The 23,921-nt window shown below is 35.5% G+C and overlaps 1 protein-coding gene across 2 annotated transcripts; it reads left to right on the top strand.

The window, feature by feature from the left end:
* The first annotated feature begins 3,745 nt into the window (after positions 1-3,745).
* Positions 3,746-22,409, top strand: LOC131504286 (alpha-amylase 2B). 2 transcript variants are annotated; one of them, XM_058716370.1, is made up of 11 exons: positions 3,746-3,914; positions 14,368-14,581; positions 14,909-15,055; positions 15,859-16,056; positions 16,477-16,707; positions 17,480-17,613; positions 18,406-18,528; positions 18,630-18,729; positions 20,239-20,357; positions 20,460-20,585; positions 22,179-22,409. In XM_058716370.1, exons 2-11 carry the CDS (start codon positions 14,414-14,416, stop codon positions 22,366-22,368), a joined length of 1,536 nt encoding a protein of 511 aa, XP_058572353.1. In that variant the 5' UTR covers positions 3,746-3,914; positions 14,368-14,413; the 3' UTR covers positions 22,369-22,409. The 2 variants fall into 2 exon arrangements, with proteins under 2 accessions (XP_058572353.1, XP_058572352.1); XM_058716369.1 differs by lacking the exon at positions 3,746-3,914 and adding an exon at positions 4,017-4,136.
* Positions 22,410-23,921: the final 1,512 nt, after the last annotated feature.

The raw sequence follows: 23,921 nt of genomic DNA, 5'->3' as shown, positions 1-23,921 counted from the left end.
GTGCCCTCCTCAATGCCCATCACCCACCTTCCCCTCCCTCCCACCCCTCATCAACCCTCAGTTTATTCTCAGTTTTCAAGAGTCTCTTATGGTTTGGCTCCCTCCCTCTCTGTTTTTTTCCTTCCCCTCCCCCATGGTCTTCTGTTAAGTTTTTTAATGCATTCTTCATTTCATTGTTTTACTTCTTCAGCTCTAGAATTTGTTTATTTTTACTTTTTTCACTTTATTTATTTTAGAGAGAGAGAGAGAGAGAGAGAGAGCGCGCACAAGCTAGGGAGAGGGGCAGAGGGAGAGAGAAAGAGAATCTTAAATTTTTTTTTTCAACGTTTTTTATTTATTTTTGGACAGAGAGAGACAGAGCATGAACGGGGGAGGGGCAGAGAGAGAGGGAGACACAGAATCGGAAACAGGCTCCAGGCTCCGAGCCATCAGCCCAGAGCCTGACGCGGGGCTCGAACTCACGGACCGCGAGATCGTGACCTGGCTGAAGTCGGACGCTTAACCGACTGCGCCACCCAGGCGCCTCTGAGAGAAAGAGAATCTTAAGCAGGCTGTGTGTTCTGCATGGAGCCTGATGCGGGGCTCGATTCTGTGACCCTGGGATAATGACCTGAGCAGAAAACAACAGTCTACTGACTGAGCCACCCAGGTGCTTGTTTGGTTCTTTTTTTAAAATTTCAGTCTCTTTGGTAGGGAACTCCTTCTGTTCATTAATTTTATTCCCAGGTTCATTGAATTGCCTTTCTCGGTTTTCTTGTAGCTCACTGAATTTCTTCATAAAATTTATTTTGAATTCTTTAACAGTTGTGTCTCAATATTTTATGCCTTTGAGTTCAGTATATGGAGAATTATCTTATTTCCATTATATAATATTATCTTGATTTTTCATTGTGCTTAACAATATATGCCTCTGATTTTACATTTGAAGCAGCAAACACTTTTCCTACTTAAGGATTTGTGTAATTTGGCTTGTTACAGTTCAACAGGTTAGCAGTTAGAAAATTTTCTTTTGTAGTCCAGAAGATGGCACTATACCTCAAGTTTTTGGTTTCTCCTGTGGGAGATGGCTGTTAGGATGAAGTGTGCAAAAAGAGCTGGCAGCAGATTTGGGAGAGATGTGGGTTTAGCACCTGGGACTTTGGGCGTGCCTACAGCCCATTAGGTGAATCTTAGTGTAGGGAACTTCAAAAGGTCCATGAGTGGATCTACAGCTGAAACCCTGAAGCATACAGAAGGAAATGAGTTCCTTAAACGCCATTTGATATTCCTTGTCTGCCTCCTTCCATTTCCCTTCCCTCCTCCAAGTCAGGGAGGTCATTCCTTAGAACTCTGGTGCTGCAGGAGAGAAACAAGCTCTCCAGCTGCAGCCCACGTGTAGTTGGGCAGTCTGTCACTTCTTGTGCTTTTCACATCCTCTGCCAGAGAGGTAACTCCTTCTGTTGCCAAAAGCCCAGAGTGTTGCACTGATGTCCTGGAGAGGGAGCCTGCCTCAGTGGGTTCCTCTCTTACCTCTGCCTCCAAACTCACCTCTGTACCAGTCTGATGGTGTGCCAGGGTCTCCTATCAGGCTGATGCTTCCATGTGTATCTGTCCAGTGGTATACCCTCCATCTTCCCCTTATCTAATCAGGGCAATGTGGGTGGAGCAGGTTCACCAATTCTGCTGAATCCACAGTTCACTCTGAGATCTATCCACTTTCTCTCGGGTGCACAAGTAGATAGAAATTTCACAGGTGTCCTGTTGTAATGTACAGAGGCACTTTTATTCATGTATAGGTGACTAATTAATTGTAATCAAAGAGGAGATGAAAGAGGAACGACTCATACCACCATGATGCTGACATCACATGTCAATTTTTTAAAATTGTTATTGGTTTAATATAAATGCTACTTGTCTTAATCCTAGGTCTTGTTTTTTATATCAATAAAATAATATTAGATTTAGATAAGTGATTTCAAATTTAAGAAGAGAAAGATAAGAACAATATATTAATGGTAGATATTTTTGTAAAACTGAATTTCATGACTTCTGTCTGAAAATATATTTTTTATACAATTTCTTTTAAAATTCTATTGATTATTTAGAGCTCAAAATCTAGAAACCATTGGACTATTCCAGTAGTCTCTTTCAATATAAATATTCTCTGATCTTATTTATTTTTTCTTCCTACATCCCAAGAAAAATGAAATGGCATATAGAATGTCTTAGGAATCAAAGAGCTTACAGGAACTTAATGGTTGTATCAATCAGGATAGACTAGGTTATGCTGCAGTAACAAAAAGCTGAATACTCAGTAGCTTACAGTAGCCAAATTTATTTCTTGTGTTTATCTTAAATCAACAAGGGGACTCTTCATATTAGTCACTTTACAATCTGCCACTGAAACTTTATTTTAATACAGAGGCCCCAGAACAAAACATATTACTTCTGCTTGTATTTTATTGCCAAAGCAAATGACATGAAAATTCCCAAATTCAACAGGACAAGGTATATGTAACCTGCAGGAAGGAGCACTGAATATTTATGAATAGTAATATCTTCTGTGGGTATGAAATCAGGTATAAAAACTGTAACAGAGAAAGATTAATTTTGTTTAGTGTGAAAATTTGAAAAACAGGAAGTATGAGACTAATAACCCTTACTACTTTTGCAATTTTATAAACTTATTAATGTTAACTAAACAGAAATTTCCAGATTCTAAAATATCTTCACATAAAGTATTTTACTTGACTTTTATCACTTGACTCAGTGATGGGGACTGATAAGACTGAGTAATGGCTGGGGCGCCTGGGTGGCTCGGTCGGTTAAGCGTCTGACTTCGGCTCAGGTCATGATCTCACGGTCCGTGAGTTCAAGCCCCGCGTCGGGCTCTGTGCTGACAGCTCGGAGCCTGGAGCCTGTTTCAGATTCTGTGTCTCCCTCTCTCTCTCTGCCCCTCCCCTGTTCATGCTCTGCCTCTCTGTCTCAAAAATAAATAAACGTTAAAAAAAAAAAAAAAAAAAAGACTGAGTAATGGCTAAGAGCTCACTATGGAGTTAAACTGGTTGGTTTTGAATTTCAGTTGCAGTGTTTATGGAAATTTGACCATGGAATCGTTGTCTTACTTAATATTAGTGCTTCAGTTTCCTTTTTTAAAACCGGGTATAATCATAGTTCTAGCTTGCATTTATGTTTGTGTAAGGAATCAAAGTGGTAATAGTAACATTCAATGCATATTGTTAGTTGGTTTTACTTATTTTTGTATTTTTGTCATATTTATCAACAATACTATTATCCCCATTTTCCAACTAAGATATAAATGCAATCTATAGGCTTCTCTTTTCCTTAAGGTTCACATAGTAGGTCGCAAAGCTCAGATGCAAAATTAGATTTTGGTTTAGAGACTTTGTTTACGTCCTACTCACACTTTTTTATATAATGTAACACAATCATTTTAATCTGTGTCTTTAAAGGTTATTTTATAAAAAAAAATTCATAGATTGATATAAATGATTTAGGAAATAAAAAGACTAATTGAGATTGGGAGATAATACTGAGAAAGAGAAAGGAAGACCAAAAGAGAAAGCAAACAACTGAAAAGGTACAGTGTAATTAGAAGTGTCAGGGAAGCAAATTGAGCTGAGGGAAGACAGTTGGTTTTCCCGGGAATTGGGAGTGATAGTAGCTAATCAAGTATCATTGTGGAGCTCACATTAGACTTTTTTTCACAGATTTGGTTTGGAGAGTTGGAACAGCATTGTAAGAGCACCTATGGAGAAGAAGAGGATTATAGAAAATCTATAAAGCTTTAAATTCAGCATTTTTTTCCTCATTGAAGAGAAAGCAAAACAAGAACTATATGATTTTTGTTATTGTATGATTGAAAAGACTGACCTGTCAACTTGAGAGTTTGCTGATGTAAAGAAGTTGATGTGGTAAGTTATCTTAATGTTTTGTGAGTATTGTACCTACCCCCTGTTTTTTGTCTTGAAATAAGTGGTTTCTGTCATATGATTTGATACGGGTCAAAGTTTTACAAGCTATTTTAGGTTTGTTGACAACTCAAGTTTCAGTTTCCAGCAGCACAAAATGTACTGTTTCTGTTTGAAGTGTGTCTGAGTCTTGGCTGAAAACGTTTCTCTCATTTAAAGAATCTGGTAGGTAAACTTGATTATATTTGCCTTCTTTTCTCTAACTTCACAGGTGATTTATTATCCTGAGCTCAGGGTTCATTTTCCTGTTTTTCCTTTAAGTTTTTTGTTTTTGTTTTTCTTTTTGTTTTATGGAGGTAGGTAGCTCATAGGAGACAGGATACTGTTTTGAGAAAATTGTACATGATTCAGTGTAAAATTTAGAGGAATTAAGACTTTTTTTCAGTAAGAGAAACCACTAACTTGAACAACTACTGTATTGATAATAGTAATGAAAGTTCTAGAATATTGAAAACTAGAAAAATAGAAAAAGAAAACACTTGGAGATAAATAAAAGTGACAAAATAACAAGCATAGATGTGACATTTAAGGTATTTCTGTTAAAATTTTTAATAATACTTTAAACAACTTACTCTAAAGATATTTCTATAGATATGAAGTATCTAGGCTAATAACTACAAATGACAAGAGTAGATAACTTGTTTATTTTAGGTTAATGTTAATTTATTTACATGTTAAAAAATAGTATATGCCTGAGATGAGAGGTTGTTTTGGAAAGGGGAAAAGAACATTATAAATAACTAATACTTATATAGGTAACTGACATTTATATAGGTAGAAAGGAAGCTATAGAAATAGATACTGGTTTTTTGACTATTACTTTTTGCTTAACATTTTAATAGAGCTCCTTTATGCTATTTAAGCCATGGTATGGTTTAGGTAGACTTAAGCTAAATGACCAAATTTATGGTATTTCATGTGTTAAGAGAAGTCCTGAATTTTTTCTAGAGCCTTTCCCTTATGATGTCATTTATATTGTAGACATTAAATAAAATAACAAGTATCTTTTATATAATACTGATTGAGAAAAAAAAATACTTGAGAACATCAGAAACTAGAAAACTTATGGAGGAGTCTGAGTTAATAGAATTTTTTTTTCTTTTTAACATCGGATATGTTTCATTGGCACTTCAAATATAAATACTTCTTTCCATAATTTGGCTATTGTTGAGAGTGCTGCTATAAACATTGGGGTACAAGTGCCCCTATGCATCAGTACTCCTGTATCCCTTGGATAAATTCCTAGCAGTGCTATTGCTGGGTCATAGGGTAGGTCTATTTTTAATTTTCTGAGGAACCTCCACACTGCTTTCCAGAGCGGCTGCACCAATTTGCATTCCCACCAACAGTGCAAGAGGGTTCCCGTCTCTCCACATCCTCTCCAGCATCTATAGTCTCCTGATTTCTTCATTTTGGCCACTCTGACTGGCGTGAGGTGGTATCTGAGTGTGGTTTTGATTTGTATTTCCCTGATGAGGAGCGACGTTGAACATCTTTTCATGTGCCTGTTGGCCATCCGGATGTCTTCTTTAGAGAAGTGTCTATTCATGTTTTCTGCCCATTTCTTCACTGGATTATTTGTTTTTCGGGTGTGGAGTTTGATGAGCTCTTTATAGATTTTGGATACTAGCCCTTTGTCCGATGTGTCATTTGCAAATATCTTTTCCCATTCCGTTGGTTGCCTTTTAGTTTTGTTGGTTGTTTCCTTTGCTGTGCAGAAGCTTTTTATCTTCATAAGGTCCCAGTAATTCACTTTTGCTTTTAATTCCCTTGCCTTTGGGGATGTGCCGAGTAAGAGATTGCTACGGCTGAGGTCAGAGAGGTCTTTTCCTGCTTTCTCCTCTAAGGTTTTGATGGTTTCCTGTCTCACATTCAGGTCCTTTATCCATTTTGAGTTTATTTTTGTGAATGGTGTGAGAAAGTGGTCTAGTTTCAACCTTCTGCATGTTGCTGTCCAGTTCTCCCAGCACCATTTGTTAAAGAGACTGTCTTTTTTCCACTGGATGTTCTTTCCTGCTTTGTCAAAAATGAGTTGGCCATACGTTTGTGGGTCTAGTTCTGGGGTTTCTATTCTATTCCATTGGTCTATGTGTCTGTTTTTATGCCAATACCATGCTGTCTTGATGATGACAGCTTTGTAGTAGAGGCTAAAGTCTGGGATTGTGATGCCTCCTGCTTTGGTCTTCTTCTTCAAAATTACTTTGGCTATTCGGGGCCTTTTGTGGTTCCATATGAATTTTAGGTTTGCTTGTTCTAGTTTCAAGAAGAATGCTGGTGCAATTTTGATTGGGATTGCATTGAATGTGTAGATAGCTTTGGGTAGTATTGACATTTTGACAATATTTATTCTTCCAATCCATGAGCAGGGAATGTCTTTCCATTTCTTTATATCTTCTTCAATTACCTGCATAAGCTTTCTATAGTTTTCAGCATACAGATCTTTTACATCTTTGGTTAGATTTATTCCTAGGTATTTTATGCTTCTTGGTGCAATTGTGAATGGGATCAGTTTCTTTATTTGTCTTTCTGTTGCTTCATTGTTAGTGTATAAGAATGCAACTGATTTCTGTACATTGATTTTGTATCCTGCAACTTTGCTGAATTCATGTATCAGTTCTAGCAGACTTTTGGTGGAGTCTATCGGATTTTCCATGTATAATATCATGTCATCTGCAAAAAGCGAAAGCTTGACTTCATCTTTGCCAATTTTGATGCCTTTGATTTCCTTTTGTTGTCTGATTGCTGATGCTAGAACTTCCAGCACTATATTAAACAACAGCGGTGAGAGTGGGCATCCCTGTCGTGTTCCTGATCTCAGGGAAAAAGCTCTCAGTTTTTCCCCATTGAGGATGATGTTAGCTGTGGGCTTTTCATAAATGGCTTTTATGATCTTTAAGTATGTTCCTTCTATCCCGACTTTCTCAAGGGTTTTTATTAAGAAAGGGTGCTGGATTTTGTCAAAGGCCTTTTCTGCATCTATTGACAGGATCATATGGTCCTTCTCTTTTTTTTTGTTAATGTGATGTATCACGTTGATCGATTTGCGAATGTTGAACCAGCCCTGCATCCCAGGAATGAATCCCACTTGATCATGGTGAATAATTCTTTTATATGCTGTTGAATTCGATTTGCTAGTATCTTATTGAGAATTTTTGCATCCATATTCATCAGGGATATTGGCCTGTAGTTCTCTTTTTTTACTGGGTCTCTGTCTGGTTTAGGAATCAAAGTAATACTGGCTTCATAGAATGAGTCTGGAAGTTTTCCTTCCCTTTCTATTTCTTGGAATAGCTTGAGAAGGATAGGTATTATCTCTGCTTTAAACGTCTGGTAGAACTCCCCTGGGAAGCCATCTGGTCCTGGACTCTTATTTGTTGGGAGATTTTTGATAACCGATTCAATTTCTTCACTGGTTATGGGTCTGTTCAAGCTTTCTATTTCCTCCTGATTGAGTTTTGGAAGAGTGTGGGTGTTTAGGAATTTGTCCATTTCTTCAAGGTTGTCCATTTTGTTGGCATATAATTTTTCATAGTATTCCCTGATAATTGTTTGTATCTCTGAGGGATTGGTTGTAATAATTCCATTTTCATTCATGATTTTATCTATTTGGGTCATCTCCCTTTTCTTTTTGAGAAGCCTGGCTAGAGGTTTGTCAATTTTGTTTATTTTTTCAAAAAACCAACTCTTGGTTTCGTTGATCTGCTCTACAGTTTTTTTAGATTCTATATTGTTTATTTCTGCTCTGATCTTTATGATTTCTCTTCTTCTTCTGGGTTTAGGCTGCCTTTGCTGTTCTGCTTCTATTTCCTTTAGGTGTGCTGTTAGATTTTGTATTTGGGATTTTTCTTGTTTCTTGAGATAGGCCTGGATTGCGATGTATTTTCCTCTCAGGACTGCCTTCGCTGCGTCCCAAAGAGTTTGGATTGTTGTATTTTCATTTTCGTTTGTTTCCATATATTTTTTAATTTCTTCTCTAATTGCCTGGTTGACCCACTCATTCATTAGTAGGGTGTTCTTTAACCTCCATGCTTTTGGAGGTTTTCCAGACTTTTTCCTGTGGTTGATTTCAAGCTTCATAGCATTGTGGTCTGAAAGTATGCATGGTATAATTTCAATTCTTGTAAACTTATGAAGGGCTGTTTTGTGACCCAGTATATGATCTATCTTGGAGAATGTTCCATGTGCACTCGAGAAGAAAGTATATTCTGTTGCTTTGGGATGCAGAGTTCTAAATATATCTGTCAAGTCCATCTGATCCAATGTATCATTCAGGGCCCTTGTTTCTTTATTGACTGTGTGTCTAGATGATCTATCCATTTCTGTAAGTGGGGTGTTAAAGTCCCCTGCAATGACCACATTCTTATCAATAAGGTTGCTTATGTTTATGAGTAACTGTTTTATATATCTGGGGGCTCCGGTATTTGGCGCATAGACATTTATAATTGTTAGCTCTTCCTGATGGATAGACCCTGTAATTATTATATAATGCCCTTCTTCATCTCTTGTTACAGCCTTTAATTTAAAGTCTAGTTTGTCTGATATAAGTATGGCTACTCCAGCTTTCTTTTGGCTTCCAGTAGCATGATAAATAGTTCTCCATCCCCTCACTCTCAATCTAAAGGTGTCCTCAGATCTCAAATGAGTCTCTTGTAGACAGCAAATAGATGGGTCTTGTTTTTTTATCCATTCTGATACCCTATGTCTTTTGGTTGGCGCATTTAATCCATTTACATTCAGTGTTATTATAGAAAGATACGGGTTTAGAGTCATTGTGATGTCTGTATGTTTTATGCTTGTAGTGATGTCTCTGGTACTTCGTCTCACAGGATCCCCCTTAGGATCTCTTGTAGGGCTGGTTTCGTGGTGACAAATTCCTTCAGTTTTTGTTTGTTTGGGAAGACCTTTATCTCTCCTTCTATTCTAAATGACAGACTTGCTGGATAAAGGATTCTCGGCTGCATATTTTTTCTGTTTAGCACACTGAAGATATCGTGCCAAGCCTTTCTGGCCTGCCAAGTTTCAAAGGAGAGATCAGTCACGAGTCTTATAGGTCTCCCTTTATATGTGAGGGCACGTTTATCCCTTGCTGCTTTCAGAATTTTCTCTTTATCCTTGTATTTTGCCAGTTTCACTATGATATGTCGTGCAGAAGATCGATTCAAGTTACGTCTGAAGGGAGTTCTCTGTGCCTCTTGGATTTCAATGCCTTTTTCCTTCCCCAGTTCAGGGAAGTTCTCAGCTATAATTTCTTCAAGTACCCCTTCAGCACCTTTCCCTCTCTCTTCCTCCTCTGGGATACCAATTATGCGTATATTATTTCTTTTTAGTGTATCACTTAGTTCTCTAATTTTCCCCTCATACTCCTGGATTTTTTTATCTCTCTTTCTTTCAGCTTCCTCTTTCTCCATAACTTTATCTTCTAGTTCACCTATTCTCTCCTCTGCCTCTTCAATCCGAGCCGTGGTGGTTTCCATTTTGTTTTGCATTTCGTTTAAAGCGTTTTTCAGCTCCTCGTGACTGTTCCTTAGTCCCTTGATCTCTGTAGCAAGAGATTCTCTGCTGTCCTGTATACTGTTTTCAAGCCCAGCGATTAATTTTATGACTATTATTCTAAATTCACTTTCTGTTATATTATTTAAGTCCTTTTTGATCAGTTCATTAGCTGTTGTTATTTCCTGGAGATTCTTCTGAGGGGAATTCTTCCGTTTGGTCATTTTGGATAGTCCCTGGAGCGGTGAGGACCTGCAGGGCACTTCCCCCGTGCTGTGGTGTATAACTGGAGTTGGTGGGCGGGGCCGCAGTCCGACCTGATGTCTGCCCCCAGCCCACCGCTGGGGCCACAGTCAGACTGGTGAGTGCCTTCTCTTCCCCTCTCCTAGGGGCGGGATTCACTGTGGGGTGGCGTGGCCCGTCTGGGCTACTTGCACACTGCCAGGCTTGTGGTGCTGGGGATCTGGCGTATTAGCTGGGGTGGGTAGGCAAGGTGCACGGGGGCGGGAGGGGCAGGCTTAGCTCGCTTCTCCTTAGGTGATCCACTTCAGGAGGGGCCCTGTGGCAGCGGGAGGGAGTCAGATCCGCTGCCGGAGGTTTGGCTCCGCAGAAGCACAGAGTTGGGTGTTTGCACGGAGCGAGCAAGTTCCCTGGCAGGAACTGGTTCTCTTTGGGATTTTGGCTGGGGGATGGGCGGGGGAGATGGCGCTGGCGAGCGCCTTTGTTCCCCGCCAAGCTGAGCTCTGCCGTCCGTCCGGGGGCTCAGCAGCTCTCCCTCCCTTTGTCCTCCAGCCTTCCCGCTTTCTGAGCAGAGCTGTTAACTTATGACCTCCCAGACGCTAAGTCGCGCTTGCTGTCAGAACACAGTCCGTCCGGCCCCTCCGCTTTTGCCAGCCCGACTCGGGGGCTCTGCTTGGCCGGCGAGCCGCCCCTCCGCCCCGGCTCCCTCCCGCCAGTCCGTGGAGCGCGCACCGCCTCGCCGCCCTTCCTACCCTCTTCCGTGGGCCTCTCGTCTGCGCTTGGCTCCGGAGACTCCGTTCTGCTAATCCTCTGGCGGTTTTCTGGGTTTTAGGCAGGTGTAGGTGGAATCTAAGTGATCAGCAGGACGCGCGGTGAGCCCAGCGTCCTCCTACGCCGCCATCTTCCGGAACTCTACTGTTCTTTTTCAAAACAAACAAACAAACAAATGAACAACACCCTTCTATATAGCTTCTTATAGCTTTAGGAAGAAATTCTACTTTCTCCTCCTTGACTTTAAGATATCTCAATATGACTCTCCTACCTTAATTCCTATGGCTCCCCTGCACCTTACTTAGTGTTCTACAAAACTATATTGGTTTCTTGATATTCTTCTTTCTCATTTCCTAAATTTGTTTTCATTTTTGTTTTTGTTTTTATTTATTTTTTTTAGTCAGAGCTATTTCACCTTCTCTGTTTTATTTAAAGGTTAAAGTCAAACCTGTTCTTTGAATTGACTGTATCTTCCTCTGTTCTCATCCAGCACAAATTATTTTTTCTACCAATGAAATCATGAAACACTTTACTTGTATCTTTCTTAAAGTAGTAATCATATTCTTTATTTTATTATTGTTACTTATGTTTGTGTACAGATGTGCCCTTTCTCTGATTTAATATTATCTCTAGAATGGTACTGCCCATTAGAAATTTAATGAAAACTACATATATAATTTAAAAATTTTTGATAGCCAAATATTAAAAGATGCCAAAAGAAACTGGGGAAATTAAGGTTAATAATAAATTTTATTTAACCTAATGCATCACAAAATATCATTTCAGCATATAAATGACATAAAATTATTAATTTTTACATTAATTTTTCACACTATTTCTTCAAAATGTGGAGTATATTTTCCACTTATAGCACATTTCTGTACAGACTAATATTTTAAGTTATCAGTAGCCAAATGTTGTAGCTACCATGTTGAATACCACACCTCTAGAATACTATGAGGAATATTGGTATAATACAGAGAATGTTGATTTGTGGTAGGACCTATTAACAAATTCTGTCTTGTTATATACTGTCTGAGCCTGGACAGTTTACTTTTTATCTGGGCTATAGTTCCTTTATGTGTAAAAAGTTTTTTGCAAAGATTAAATTATATCACATAATTTCTGACAGTGTTTGTTTATTTTTAAAAATCATTGAAGACATAACCCAAGTTATGCCAATGCTTTGCACAGTGCCTAGAATTTAGAATCTTATGTTACAATTTGTTGATTACATAAGCCATTACTAGCTATTTGTTTTGCTAGTTTCTAGGAATTTAGATAGGAAGTCTACCTTTAAGAAGTTTTGTCCAGAATGATGGACACATAAGTACTTAATTATTTATAATATATTTACAATATAAATCAAATACAGCTTAATATTGTGATATATGTTAAAAAGCTATCATATAGATCAGTTATTAACTATGCCTGGGAATAACAGGATAGGCTTTAAAAGATGTTGCTTATGAAGTATACAAGGATGATGGAAGGTGATTATAGAAAGGAAAACACTTCGAAAATTAAGGAGCAATGAAATTACTTGTGAAATATGAGGAAATTTTAGTTTTGCAGTGGGTAAGCATTAGGGACTAAACGTTTGTGTCTCCCCCCCACCAACTTTACATATTGAAACCCTAGCTCCCCGTGGGTGGTATAAGGTTGTGGGGTCTTTGGGAAGTAATTAGGTTTAGATGAAGTCATGAGAGGGAGCCCCATGATGGCATTAGTGTCCTTGTAAGAAGAGAGACTAGAGCTATACCCTGTTCTCCATCATATAAAGATACAGGGAGAAGATGGCCATCTATGAACCTGGAAGGGGGCTCTCACCAGACCCTGAACCTACTGACATTTTGATTTCAGGCTTCCTAGCCTCCAGAACTATGAGAAATAAGTATTTGTTGATTATCACCCAGTCTGTGATAATCTTGTTATAGTAACTTGAACTGACTAAGAAAGTAGGACACATAGTGTTTACATGGTGAGTTGGAAGAAGGACCAAAGGAGAGCATTAGGGTTGCTAGAGAAATAATTATGGACCATAGTGCTCTATGTAACCCTTCCCCAAAGCTGGTACTTCCTTATTTTTCCTTATCTTAATGAATGGTATCATTACCAGATACCTAGTTCTTTAGTTTTTCTCTTTCCCTCATTCTTTAAAAAAAAAAAAAAAAAAAAAAAAAAAAATTTAATGCTTATTTATTTTGGAGAGACAGAGTCCAAGCAGGGGAGGGGCAGAGACAGAGAGAGACACAGAATCCTAAGCAGGCTCCAGGCTCTGAGCTGTTGGCACAGAGCCCAGCGTGGGGCTCAAACTCATGAACTGAGAGGCCATGACCTGAGCCAGACTCATGAACTGAGAGATCATGACCTGAGCCAAAGTCAGCCATTTAACCTGATGAGCCACCCAGGCGCCCCTCTCTTTCCCTCATTCTTCAGCTCTAATCTATCCATAAACCTATTACCTCTCTGTCTATGAAATATATCCTGTCAATGCCCTTAGTCTAAGCCACTCACCTCTTTCCTAAACCACTAAAAAAGTCTAACAGATCTCCTTAGCCCTACTCTTGTTTTCCTATAATCCAATTTCTTCAGAGTAACAAGAGTGATTTTCTTTTAAAGTACACCAGAGTTTCTTAGCTCCCTTTCTTACAGACACAATGCCTCTCTCTTTCATTATATTCTACAAGATCCTACATGATCTGGCCTAATTCTCAGACCTCATATCATTTTGCCCTTCCTTTTATTACATATTGTTTAGCTACACTGACTTTTATTTATTTATTTATTTATTTATTTATTTATTTATTTATTTATTTATTTATTTAATATTGCTTGAATTTTTTCTTTCCTTGGGTTTTTTCTGTTGTACTTTCCTCTAGATTGCTCTTTCTCTGATCTTCAAATCACTGGGTGCTTCTAATCCTTCAAATACTAGCTGAAAATCATTTCCACAAAGAAATCTTTCCTGAATATTTAGTTTAAAATACCTTAATGGCAAAGTCACTTTCTATTTTATTACTATTAATTCATACTAGTTCTTATTGATATCTTCAATGTATCATCATCATCATTTAATCCTATATTTTCTTTCCACACTAGAATGTAACAAGAACAAGAATCCTATCTATCTTATTTATTACTGTATCCCAAATATCATCCACATGCTTAAACAAAAAACAATATTCAGTTAATGCTTGTTGGATTAAAGGATTAAGTGTTTTCCACCTGTACTATTATTCTCTTTCATAGGTTTTTACTTACGTTAAGAAGAAAATGAGGTGTGAATTTATTAATTTAGTGTCCTATCAGGTATGAAATATTTGGCTATAAGGGGAAAAAAACAAAACGCTCTGCTGCTACAGCCACTGCATTAAGCATATGATTTGATGGAGTGGGGAAAGGTGTCTCTATTTCAACTTCCAAATAGTTTCTTAAATCTTAATGTAGAAAGTTAAATAACTAAAAATTAGGGTTGGTGGTATAAGAAAAGAACTGAATTAAATATCCTGTTTCTTTTTGAAATTGAAACATTATAATGTTTGCAAATAGATAGTTAAGGCGATGTTTTGATTATAAATTCAACTGGCTTTGATTGTGATTTTCCTTCTATTTGTGAAGGACTTCAGAAAGAAATCTAATTCTAATTAAATAATCCATGATTGAGGATTCTCTCTATATAAAATTCCAGATGTTGAAAAGGTTAATATTCCCTCAGTAAAGAAAGCATTAAGTTCTAAAAGGTCATTTAGATTGTTTGCCTGGTATATTGTTTACAGATATTCTTCACCTGTTAATATTATTATTATTGATAATTCTTTTCAGATCATGAACACTTTATGCTCTATGTATTTATTCATGTTAATATTTACCTAGTAAAATATTTTTCTTACAGGAAGATAAATAGTTGCTGCAAAGAACACTGACAACTTCAAAGCAAAATGAAGTTCTTTCTGTTGCTTTCAGTCATTGGGTTCTGCTGGGCTCAGTATGCCCCAAATACCAAACCTGGACGGACATCTATTGTCCATCTGTTTGAGTGGCGCTGGGCTGACATTGCTCTTGAATGTGAGCGATACTTAGCTCCCAAAGGATTTGGAGGGGTTCAGGTGGGTATTATTCTTAGTATAAATTGCAAAGTTTGCTGTGCTTATAGTAAATGGTATTATGATCTGTATCTGTGAAGCTGGAAGATTTTACTGCACAAATAGGTACTCTAAAACGGTTTGCTGAGGAAGAAAAAAATTTAGTATTATTGACAACTTTATGTTTTGTTTCTGATATAAACCTTCTTCAGGAGGACATTTCCAATGTGGTAGTTAAAAATGTAGCTGTATATGCAAAGATTCAGAAATGAGTTTAGATCATTGATTATGTTATAGAGTATCTGATGATATAAAGTAACCCATAATATGATACTTATTGTTTATTTGTAGATCTCTCCACCCAATGAAAATGTTGTGATTAATAGCCCTTTAAGACCTTGGTGGGAAAGATACCAACCAGTTAGCTACAAGTTATGCACAAGATCAGGAAATGAAAATGAATTCAAAGACATGGTGACTAGATGTAACAACGTTGGTGTAAGTGAATTAAAATTTCCTTTAAAAACATTATTTAGGAAAATTCTCTCTCTTGTCTCCTGTTCCTTATGAGCAGAATATTTTCCATAGTTTTTTATTTTATTTTATTTTACTTTACACTTAAGCTATAACTAGAACTTAATTGTTACCTATGTTTAACTTTTGTAAATCTTTGTATATGTACCATTTGTCTACTAAAGAAAATTTCAATCAAAGTTTAAAGCCAAAATTATTTATAAAGCAAATATAACTGTACACATTTCTGGGGAATACTTTCTAGTTAGGAATTGGAAATTCCAGTTGCAATATTTGTTATAATTTTTATGTGGCTTGTATATGCACCTATAATTTCTGGGTCTTCTTCCCCATAGGTTTTTTGATGGTAAATAGTTATATTATGAGAGATTTACCTTCCTCTCTTTAGATGCTAAGTAGATAATAGAGGCTAGCTGCTTCTTTCTTAGGATGATGCGTGGAAATTTCAAAAACCAATGTTCTCTCCTGTCTTTTATGATTCTGATCTGTCCCCCCAAAAGGCTATTTGCATTTTTTCATAGTTATGGTAGTTTTAGTTACCAGTTTGTCATTTATGTAAATATTTTACCAAGAGGGTAAAATACAGATAGGTATTCAGTTCACATGGATTTCCCTTCACACTTAACTTTTGGTTTACTAGGAAGATAAGGTAAAAAATAACAAATACCAGTTTTGGAGTGTGATTACCATGCTGTAAACTTTAGTCAATAATACTATAGATTTCTACCTCTCTAAAGACAAACTGAAATAGAAATTTTGTTTTTCAGGTCCATATTTATGTGGATGCTGTAATTAATCATATGAGTGGGAATGGTGTTGGTGCAGGAACAAGCAGTACTTGTGGAAGTTACTTCAACCCTGGAAATAGAGATTTTCCAGCAGTCCCATTCTCTCATTGGGATTTTAATGATGGTAAATGTAGAACTGGAAGTGGAGACATTGAGAACTATAATGATCCTTATCAGGTAATTAAAGAAAAAAACCACAGTGATTGGAATAAAGAGCTATCCGTGCCTTTAATTATCCACATGTAGCTTATTGATCTTCATTTTAAATACTGGTTTAGATTCCTTATGAAAATAAGGATTCCAAGTCTGACTCCTTAAAAATTAGAAACTCAAATCAGTATTTAAAATATTTTTCCCAATTAAATTTGTCCCAATAAAAAAAAAACAAACAAAACTCATCTGCTTTATTTCCTACAGACTCCATTTTTTCTAATACATCAAATGTATGTCCATACTAGAATGTCAGTATGTTCAGTTCCCAATGCAAAAAAGACACTATAGAAACACCTGTTAATGAATAAATGAATGAATAATCAAATGGATTGTCAGGTTAAGGTGGTGTTTTGTGTATCAATCACAAAATTTTTACCTCAATAGGTCAGAGATTGTCGTCTTGTCGGTCTTCTTGATCTTGCACTGGAGAAAGATTATGTGCGTTCTAAGATTGCTGAATATCTGAACCGCCTCATTGACATTGGTGTAGCAGGGTTCAGAATTGATGCTTCTAAGCACATGTGGCCTGGAGACATGAAGGCAATTTTGGATAAACTGCATAATCTAAGTACAAACTGGTTCCCCGAAGGAAGTAAACCCTTCATTTACCAGGAGGTACATCAGTACATATATGTATATATGTTTCATAGGTATATGAAAAAATATAATTTAATTAATTAGAAAATAAATGGTAGATTTAATTAAAGATACAATTTCTGTAGTTTAATGGCTGTATCATTTGTATAGAAGAGTGTTCTTTAACTTTCTTTCATTGGAACAGCATCTAACATCTAACTCTTTATCACAAGAGGTTTTATGGAAGTGCAGAGAATTCATTTAGGCTGCAAACATCTGTGTCATTTACGGTCTCCCCAGAGACCATTAGAAAAGACAGATAATAACATAGTTGCTATCTTGAGCCAGTCTGAGTTTAAATCTTGGCTATAGCACTAGTAGCTGTGTTCACTTAGGCAAGTTGATTAACCTCTGTATGCAACATTTTATTTTCAAGTGAAGAAAAGGGATGGTGATAATAGTTATGTCTTTGTCTTTGTCCAACAGTTAAATGAGTTAATATTTATCAACCACTTAGAAATGTCATCCAGATATCAAGTGCTATATAAGTATGACCTATTATTATCATTTATGTACAATACTAAATTAGGTCAACATTCTCACAGGACAACAGATCACCTTGTATCATGTTATTTTTAATATTGTAGCATATAATTTAGCAAAAAAGCAAGAATCTTGATATAAAGAAAACCATTTTGGGTATTTCAAATAACATAACTAGTTTCAAGTCATTTTCTACATAATGTTAACCTTTTGGTTAAAATTCTTTAAAGTTCTTATTAAAGTAATATTTTTCTTGTATTTCTACTAGGTAATTGATCTGGGTGGTGAGCCAGTGAAAAGCAATGAGTACTTTGGAAATGGCTGTGTGACAGAATTCAAGTATGGTGCAAAATTAGGCACAGTTCTGCGCAAGTGGGATGGAGAGAAGATGGCTTACTTAAAGTAAATGAAATACGATTTGTCTTTTAAATTATTTCACAGATGTATTAGTCTTATTATCCCAATCTGAGTTATCTTCTTTGGAACTTATTTAGAATTTTTAAGGATTCAATTATGAATAATAAGGGTTATAGTTTCCCAAATTCCAATGTATCATCTTTATTATTTAGAATGTCAATCATGAGGATATCTCAAAACCTCAAATATAACCTAGAGACTTTAATCTATGTCTTATATAACTCTACTATATTTGACTAGGTTTTTATACAATATGTGAAGGCCATGCTATTATTAAAATGATTGTATCATTTATAAAGTACCTAAAATGTGGCTACATTATGGATTTTACATATATTATATCAATTAATTAATTTCAAATATTAGAATGTTTATATTATAACAATACAATATTAAAACCTGATTTTAACCCAGTTTTCCATTCTGTATGATGTGATATGGATGTTGATCCTTCTGAAGTCTCATCTAAATTATACTGAAACCTCTAAAAGGACTTTTTATAACAAAAATCTTATACCTGTAACATGAACATAATACAAGTAATCCATACATATATACATACATTGAATGTATAGTATATCTATATATATAGTATATCTATTTATCTATCTCTATATATATTTATTTTTTTATTTTAAAAACACTCCTATAGAATAATCATTTAATTAGAGATAGAATTTCATTTGGGGATGCTATACCAAAAGAAATACACATTTAGGTTACCCTAAAACTATTGGAAAAGAATACATGTATTTTTGTGTATATGTGTTTTAATAGGAACTGGGGAGAAGGATGGGGTTTCATGCGTTCTGACAGAGCACTTGTCTTTGTGGACAATCATGACAATCAGCGAGGACATGGAGCTGGAGGAGCATCTATTCTAACATTCTGGGACTCCAGGTAGGAAATAAAACCCACCCCCCCCCTATTTTTTTACATTTGTTTTAATGAAATTAAAAGTATTGTTTTCTTCTATGATGATATCATTTTGTAACCTTCAGACTGTACAAAATGGCAGTTGGATTTATGCTTGCTCATCCGTATGGATTTACACGAGTAATGTCAAGCTTCCGTTGGCCAAGACATTTTGAAAATGGAAAAGTAAGTTTTTGTGCTGTCCAATATATATTTTTCTCAAGAAAGGAAAGGCAGTTTTGTTTTAATTGTACATGACACTATTATATTTACTATTTATCAAGTATTTAAGTGTAAACCTGATGCAGGATGCTTTTAGCAATTCAATTAATATTATGGTCTCTGTTGCCAAAGAGTATTGTAGGCTATATCAGAAGTATGACAAACATCCCCTCCCCAAAGAAACACTTTAAAATAAGGATATAGTAAGTAAAATATGTACTTTTCATACGTACCTACTTCATAGAGTTGATATGAGGATTACAAGTTAACACTGGTAAAGAACTTAAAACAGTACCTGCCCATAGTATGATCAATATAAATATTTGTTAAATACTTTTTTTTAAAAAGTTGTATGGAATGAAAAGAAGTTGTTCAGTTGAACTTTTGTTAAATAGGGAAAATATCTTATAAGTGGAAGGAAAATATATGTATTAAAGAAGGGAAATTTACAGACTATTTTGGAAAAGGTAAAGATGAGAAAAATATTTGGGGTAATATATGGGGTATTGAGTAGCAATTTGAAAAACGAACTGAGAAATATAATTATGAATGTATTGGGAAAGTTATTGGAATTTTTTTTTAAACTGAAGATTTCAGATGCAGGATTGTACAGCAACTTCATACCTAAACTAAAAATCTTTTTCACGTCAAACCAGACTGATTTCTTCCAATTTTTTTCTCTATCTTTAAAATTACCAATCCGAAAATCACAAGATTAAAAATTTGATCAATTTAGTAAAGAATATTGTGATGTATTGACTAGCACATTTATCCAAAAGGAAGAATGAAAGAAATGAATATTTATTCAGCAATTATCATATTCAAGGCATTTTTCACATAATTATTTAATTAGGCACAGAGAAGGTATGTATGTTAACTAAGTTTTCTTTTTTTTTTTTTTAATGTTTATTTACTTATTTTGAGAGAAAGAGAGTATGAGCAGGGGAGGGGCAGAGAAAGAGGGAGACAGAATCCCAAGCTGGCTCTGCACTGTCCAGCACAGAGCCAGATGGGCTTGACCTTATAAACCATGAGATAATGACTTGAGCCAAAATCAAGAGTATAGTGCTCAACTGACTGAGACACCCAGTCACCCCAATGTTATCTAAGATTTTTTATCTAATAGTAATAAAATCTGTGTTTTCATTCTGCTGTCTCTGACACTAAAGTTCTTGTCATTTCAATGTCATTCACTTTTTTCCCAGAGCTTAGCCATAACAATTCCTTGGAAAGAAAGTGAAGAGGTAAAAAAAAAAAAAATCTGACCTTTAATATATGGCACTAAGAGAATTAGCAATTGGGAAGAAAATGGTGAGGACCTGGTAAAGGGCTATAAAAATACTGAAGGAGTTAGTATTACTAAATGAAGATGCTGTAGACACAAGTAAGACAGACTGGGTTTTGTGTAATAAAGAAGAAAGAAACAAATACATGAAATGTTAAAAAATCTAAGCTTTTTTTCCTTTAATTAAGGATGTTAATGATTGGATTGGGCCACCAAATAATAATGGAGTAATTAAAGAAGTTACTATTAATCCAGACACCACTTGTGGCAATGATTGGGTCTGTGAACATCGGTGGCGTCAAATAAGGTATCTTATTTAGAGATGACCTCTAATATTAAACATTCTTAAAATTTTATTTTAAACTGTTAAATGTATTCATCAGCATTTTATGTGGTATTTTATCTTTAGGAACATGGTTATGTTCCGTAATGTAGTTGATGGCCAACCTTTTACAAACTGGTGGGATAATGGTAGCAATCAAGTAGCTTTTGGAAGAGGAAACAGAGGATTTATTGTTTTTAACAATGATGACTGGTAAGTAGATATCAATTAGAAGTAACATTTTAAATAACATTTATACTAGTTTCTTGGTTTACTACTTTCTCTTATTACACATTTACTTTTTTTATATCTGAAAAAATTCTTTAGTCAGCAGATTAAGAAAACACAGGAATCTGAAAAGAACCAGAAGAAAAATGATGGCTCTTATTCTTCTGATCTCTTCCTTATTAGGACTTTCTGTTCTAAGTGGAATTATTCTATGTGCACCCTTGCATATCATGTGCAGATATTCTGCACATTTATGTTTCCACACATATACCCCACACAAAATACACAGAGTAGTTGATATAAAGGTTGTGAAATCACTAAAAGAACATGTCATAGCCCCTTTCCTCTTTCCTCCCCTTTTTTAAATAATGGAAAAATATTGCTTCAGTATCTTTTTTTAGCTCTTTTTTTCAAGTACTCTTTTATCTAATTTTTGGTCTTCTTTTTTTCATTTCCTTGTCTCTCTCTGACAAATAATATGTTTTTTAAAGCATATGTATAAAGAGCATGTATCTTATGGTCCGTCAGTGACCCGCCTCAGGAGATTTTTGAGTTTTAACTCTGAGACTTCTTATTGGCTTTCATTGGTCATACTTATATCCTCTGCCTCTAGTATATCGATTCCCTAATATATAGAACTATAGCTTAGAAGACATCTTTTAAGCAATTGAAATGTCTCAGTCCAAGGCCAACTTTCACTCATGCTTAGCTCATTCTAGCTTAAATTATATTTTGCTGACAAAAAAATAAATTGAATATATCTCTTTCTTACCAAAAGAAGCCATGGCTAGTCCTTTCATTTCTATCTTTTCTGAATGGGAGAAGCAAAATAAATTTATGAGACCTCTTTTTTTTAATGTTTATCTATTTTTGAGAGAGAGAGAGAGAGAGAGCGAGCACATGTGAATGAGATGAAGGACAAAGAGAGAGAAGACAGCCAAATAGGCTCCACTCTGTCAGTGAGGAGCTGGACTTGTGGCTTAATCTTACAAACAGTGAGATCACGACCTGAGCTAAAGTCAAGAGTCTTTTATGACCTAAGCCAAAATCAAGATTCACTTAACTGGCTAAGCCACTCAGGTGCCCCATAAATTTATGAGACAGCTTTATATTTAAAACCATATACTTCACAAAATCCAAGATTATTTTTATCTCCAGCCCAAATTCATTTTAGCTTCTTGTGAAAAATAGTTTTGAAGAAATAATCAAATTTAAATTTTTGAAAGTAATTAGTATTTTCTTAAGTTTAGATGAGAACAAATTTAAAAGATTTGTGTTAACTACAAGAATTGCTTTTATCGAAGGGTGATAATTCACTCAAATCTTCACTGATATTCCTCAACTTTAATTTTGTGGTAATATTCACTATTGACTAGGGAATTAGTAAATCTTCTGTAAGATTACTTTTAGTCCTGGAAAACTGTTCACATCTACTGGAGAGGTTTTTGTATTTGGATTTTCTTCTCACTGAGACTTTGCTTAGAGTTCTACAGCACAAAGTTAACCTTTTAGAGATACTCTGAATTCTTGCTTTTCATTCTGTTGAATTCAAGTTAAATCTTAAATTTTATTTTGCAGGCCATTATCTTTAACTTTGCAAACTGGTCTTCCTGCTGGCACATATTGTGATGTTATTTCTGGAGATAAAATTGATGACAATTGTACAGGAATTAAAATTTATGTTTCTGGGGATGGCAATGCTCATTTTTCTGTTAGTAACTCTGCTGAAGATCCATTTATTGCAATTCATGCTGAATCTAAATTATAAAATTTGAAGCAAATACACATAATCAGAGAAAAAACCAAGTGCATTTCTTTGTGTATGTGTGTGTGTGCGCGTTTGTATTCTTATAATTCATTAATTTTTGGTAAAAGCTATAAGTAACCAACTTGAAAAACTCAGAAAAGCATACAAATCATATATAATTATAAGGTAGCCACAATCAACATCATGTTATATTTTAGAAGACTTATGATGACTTATTTGTCAAAAGAATTTCTAAGAATTCAGAGAGGCATCTTGATAAATATGTTAGTTGCCATTAACACCATTTGCCCAGTATGTATTTCTGTATTTCTTCCATCAAGTATTTCTAAGAATTAGTTAGGGATAGTTGATTTAATGATGATTCCCATACAGAGTTAGAACACTTGAATGGTTTTAACAGTATGAAAGCCCTTTTACAGTTAATAAGTTAAAAACTTAAATTATGCAAGGTATCATTCTTAATTATATGGAGCTCCCAGGAATATTCTTTCTGTATTTTTTTCTCTTTTTCTTTGTAATGTCTTTAACTTGATGTTTTTGTGTGTGTGTTTTCTTTCATCTCCTAACCCCCAGTATGAGTTTATTTATTTATTTAGGACTTTCATTACACCATATGCTCTGGATGTTTTTCCTGATCCTCTAGCTATTCATTTTCCTTCACCTTGACTTTAAATGTGTAATTTGGTAAGGATCTCATCTGGGTCTTATAACTCTCAGTTGTTTTCCTTATGCTTGAGTGATAAAATAAAACCATAATTGTGAATCTGTCTCTTCTTTTTACCTGTAAATTTATCTGTACTTGCCCCTGTTATTTTCTTCTTCCTGCCTGTCATAATGAAGAAAGTGTACTTCATTCTACCAAAGGCCATTCTTCTCACTTGTGTTAATAATACCATTTCCTTTTTTATCTTGTGGGGAAATTTGTTTCTTTCATTATTCTTTCTCTTCTGATTTAGTAATATTTTCCTTTCTGCTTAGATTACTCCCCTCAGGTTACATGTCTTCCAACTAACAAATCAATGACTCCCTCCCCAGTTCTTCCCAAATTAAGTTAATTCCTGGTTAACCATGATTTGTTAGGTCATAAATGTCATTGAATTTCAATAGAAGCAAAAAAGTATGTGACAAAATTCAACATCTTTTTATGATAAAATCTCTCAATAATTAGGTATAGAAGGAATGCACCACAGCATTATAAAAGCCATATATGACAAGCCTACAGCAAACATCATGCTCAATCGTGAAAAGCTGAAAGCTTTTCCTCTAAAATCTGGAACAAGAAAAGGATGTGTCATAGACTATGGGTCTAAAGTTCTTTCTTGTCTAGCAAGACAAGAGAATGAAAACTGAGAGATGGCTAATGTCTGGGAAAAGACAACAGCCCTGAATAAGGGTCCTTGCCCTGTATTTACTAAGATCAGAAGGCTTACAAACATGATGGGCATGCACAAAGAAACAAAAAAAAAACTGGGAACATTAACTTGGGGATGTGAGGGAAAAGGGGGGTTTTGAAGGTATACGGTGTTTAGGATTTGGGTCAATATAAAACAAAA

The sequence above is a fragment of the Neofelis nebulosa genome, chromosome 2 (genome assembly GCF_028018385.1).
Source record: "Neofelis nebulosa isolate mNeoNeb1 chromosome 2, mNeoNeb1.pri, whole genome shotgun sequence".
Lineage (NCBI taxonomy): Eukaryota > Metazoa > Chordata > Mammalia > Carnivora > Felidae > Neofelis > Neofelis nebulosa.
This window is presented reverse-complemented; position numbering and strand designations above follow the sequence as displayed.

Coding starts and splice junctions, on each gene's coding strand:
- LOC131504286 (XM_058716370.1), top strand. CDS start 14,414: ATGAAGTTCTTTCTGTTGCTTTCAGTCATTGGGTTCTGCTGGGCTCAG. Junction 15,056..15,858: donor CTAGATGTAACAACGTTGGT/GTAAGTGAATTA, acceptor TTTGTTTTTCAG/GTCCATATTTATGTGGATGC. Junction 16,708..17,479: donor AACCCTTCATTTACCAGGAG/GTACATCAGTAC, acceptor TATTTCTACTAG/GTAATTGATCTGGGTGGTGA.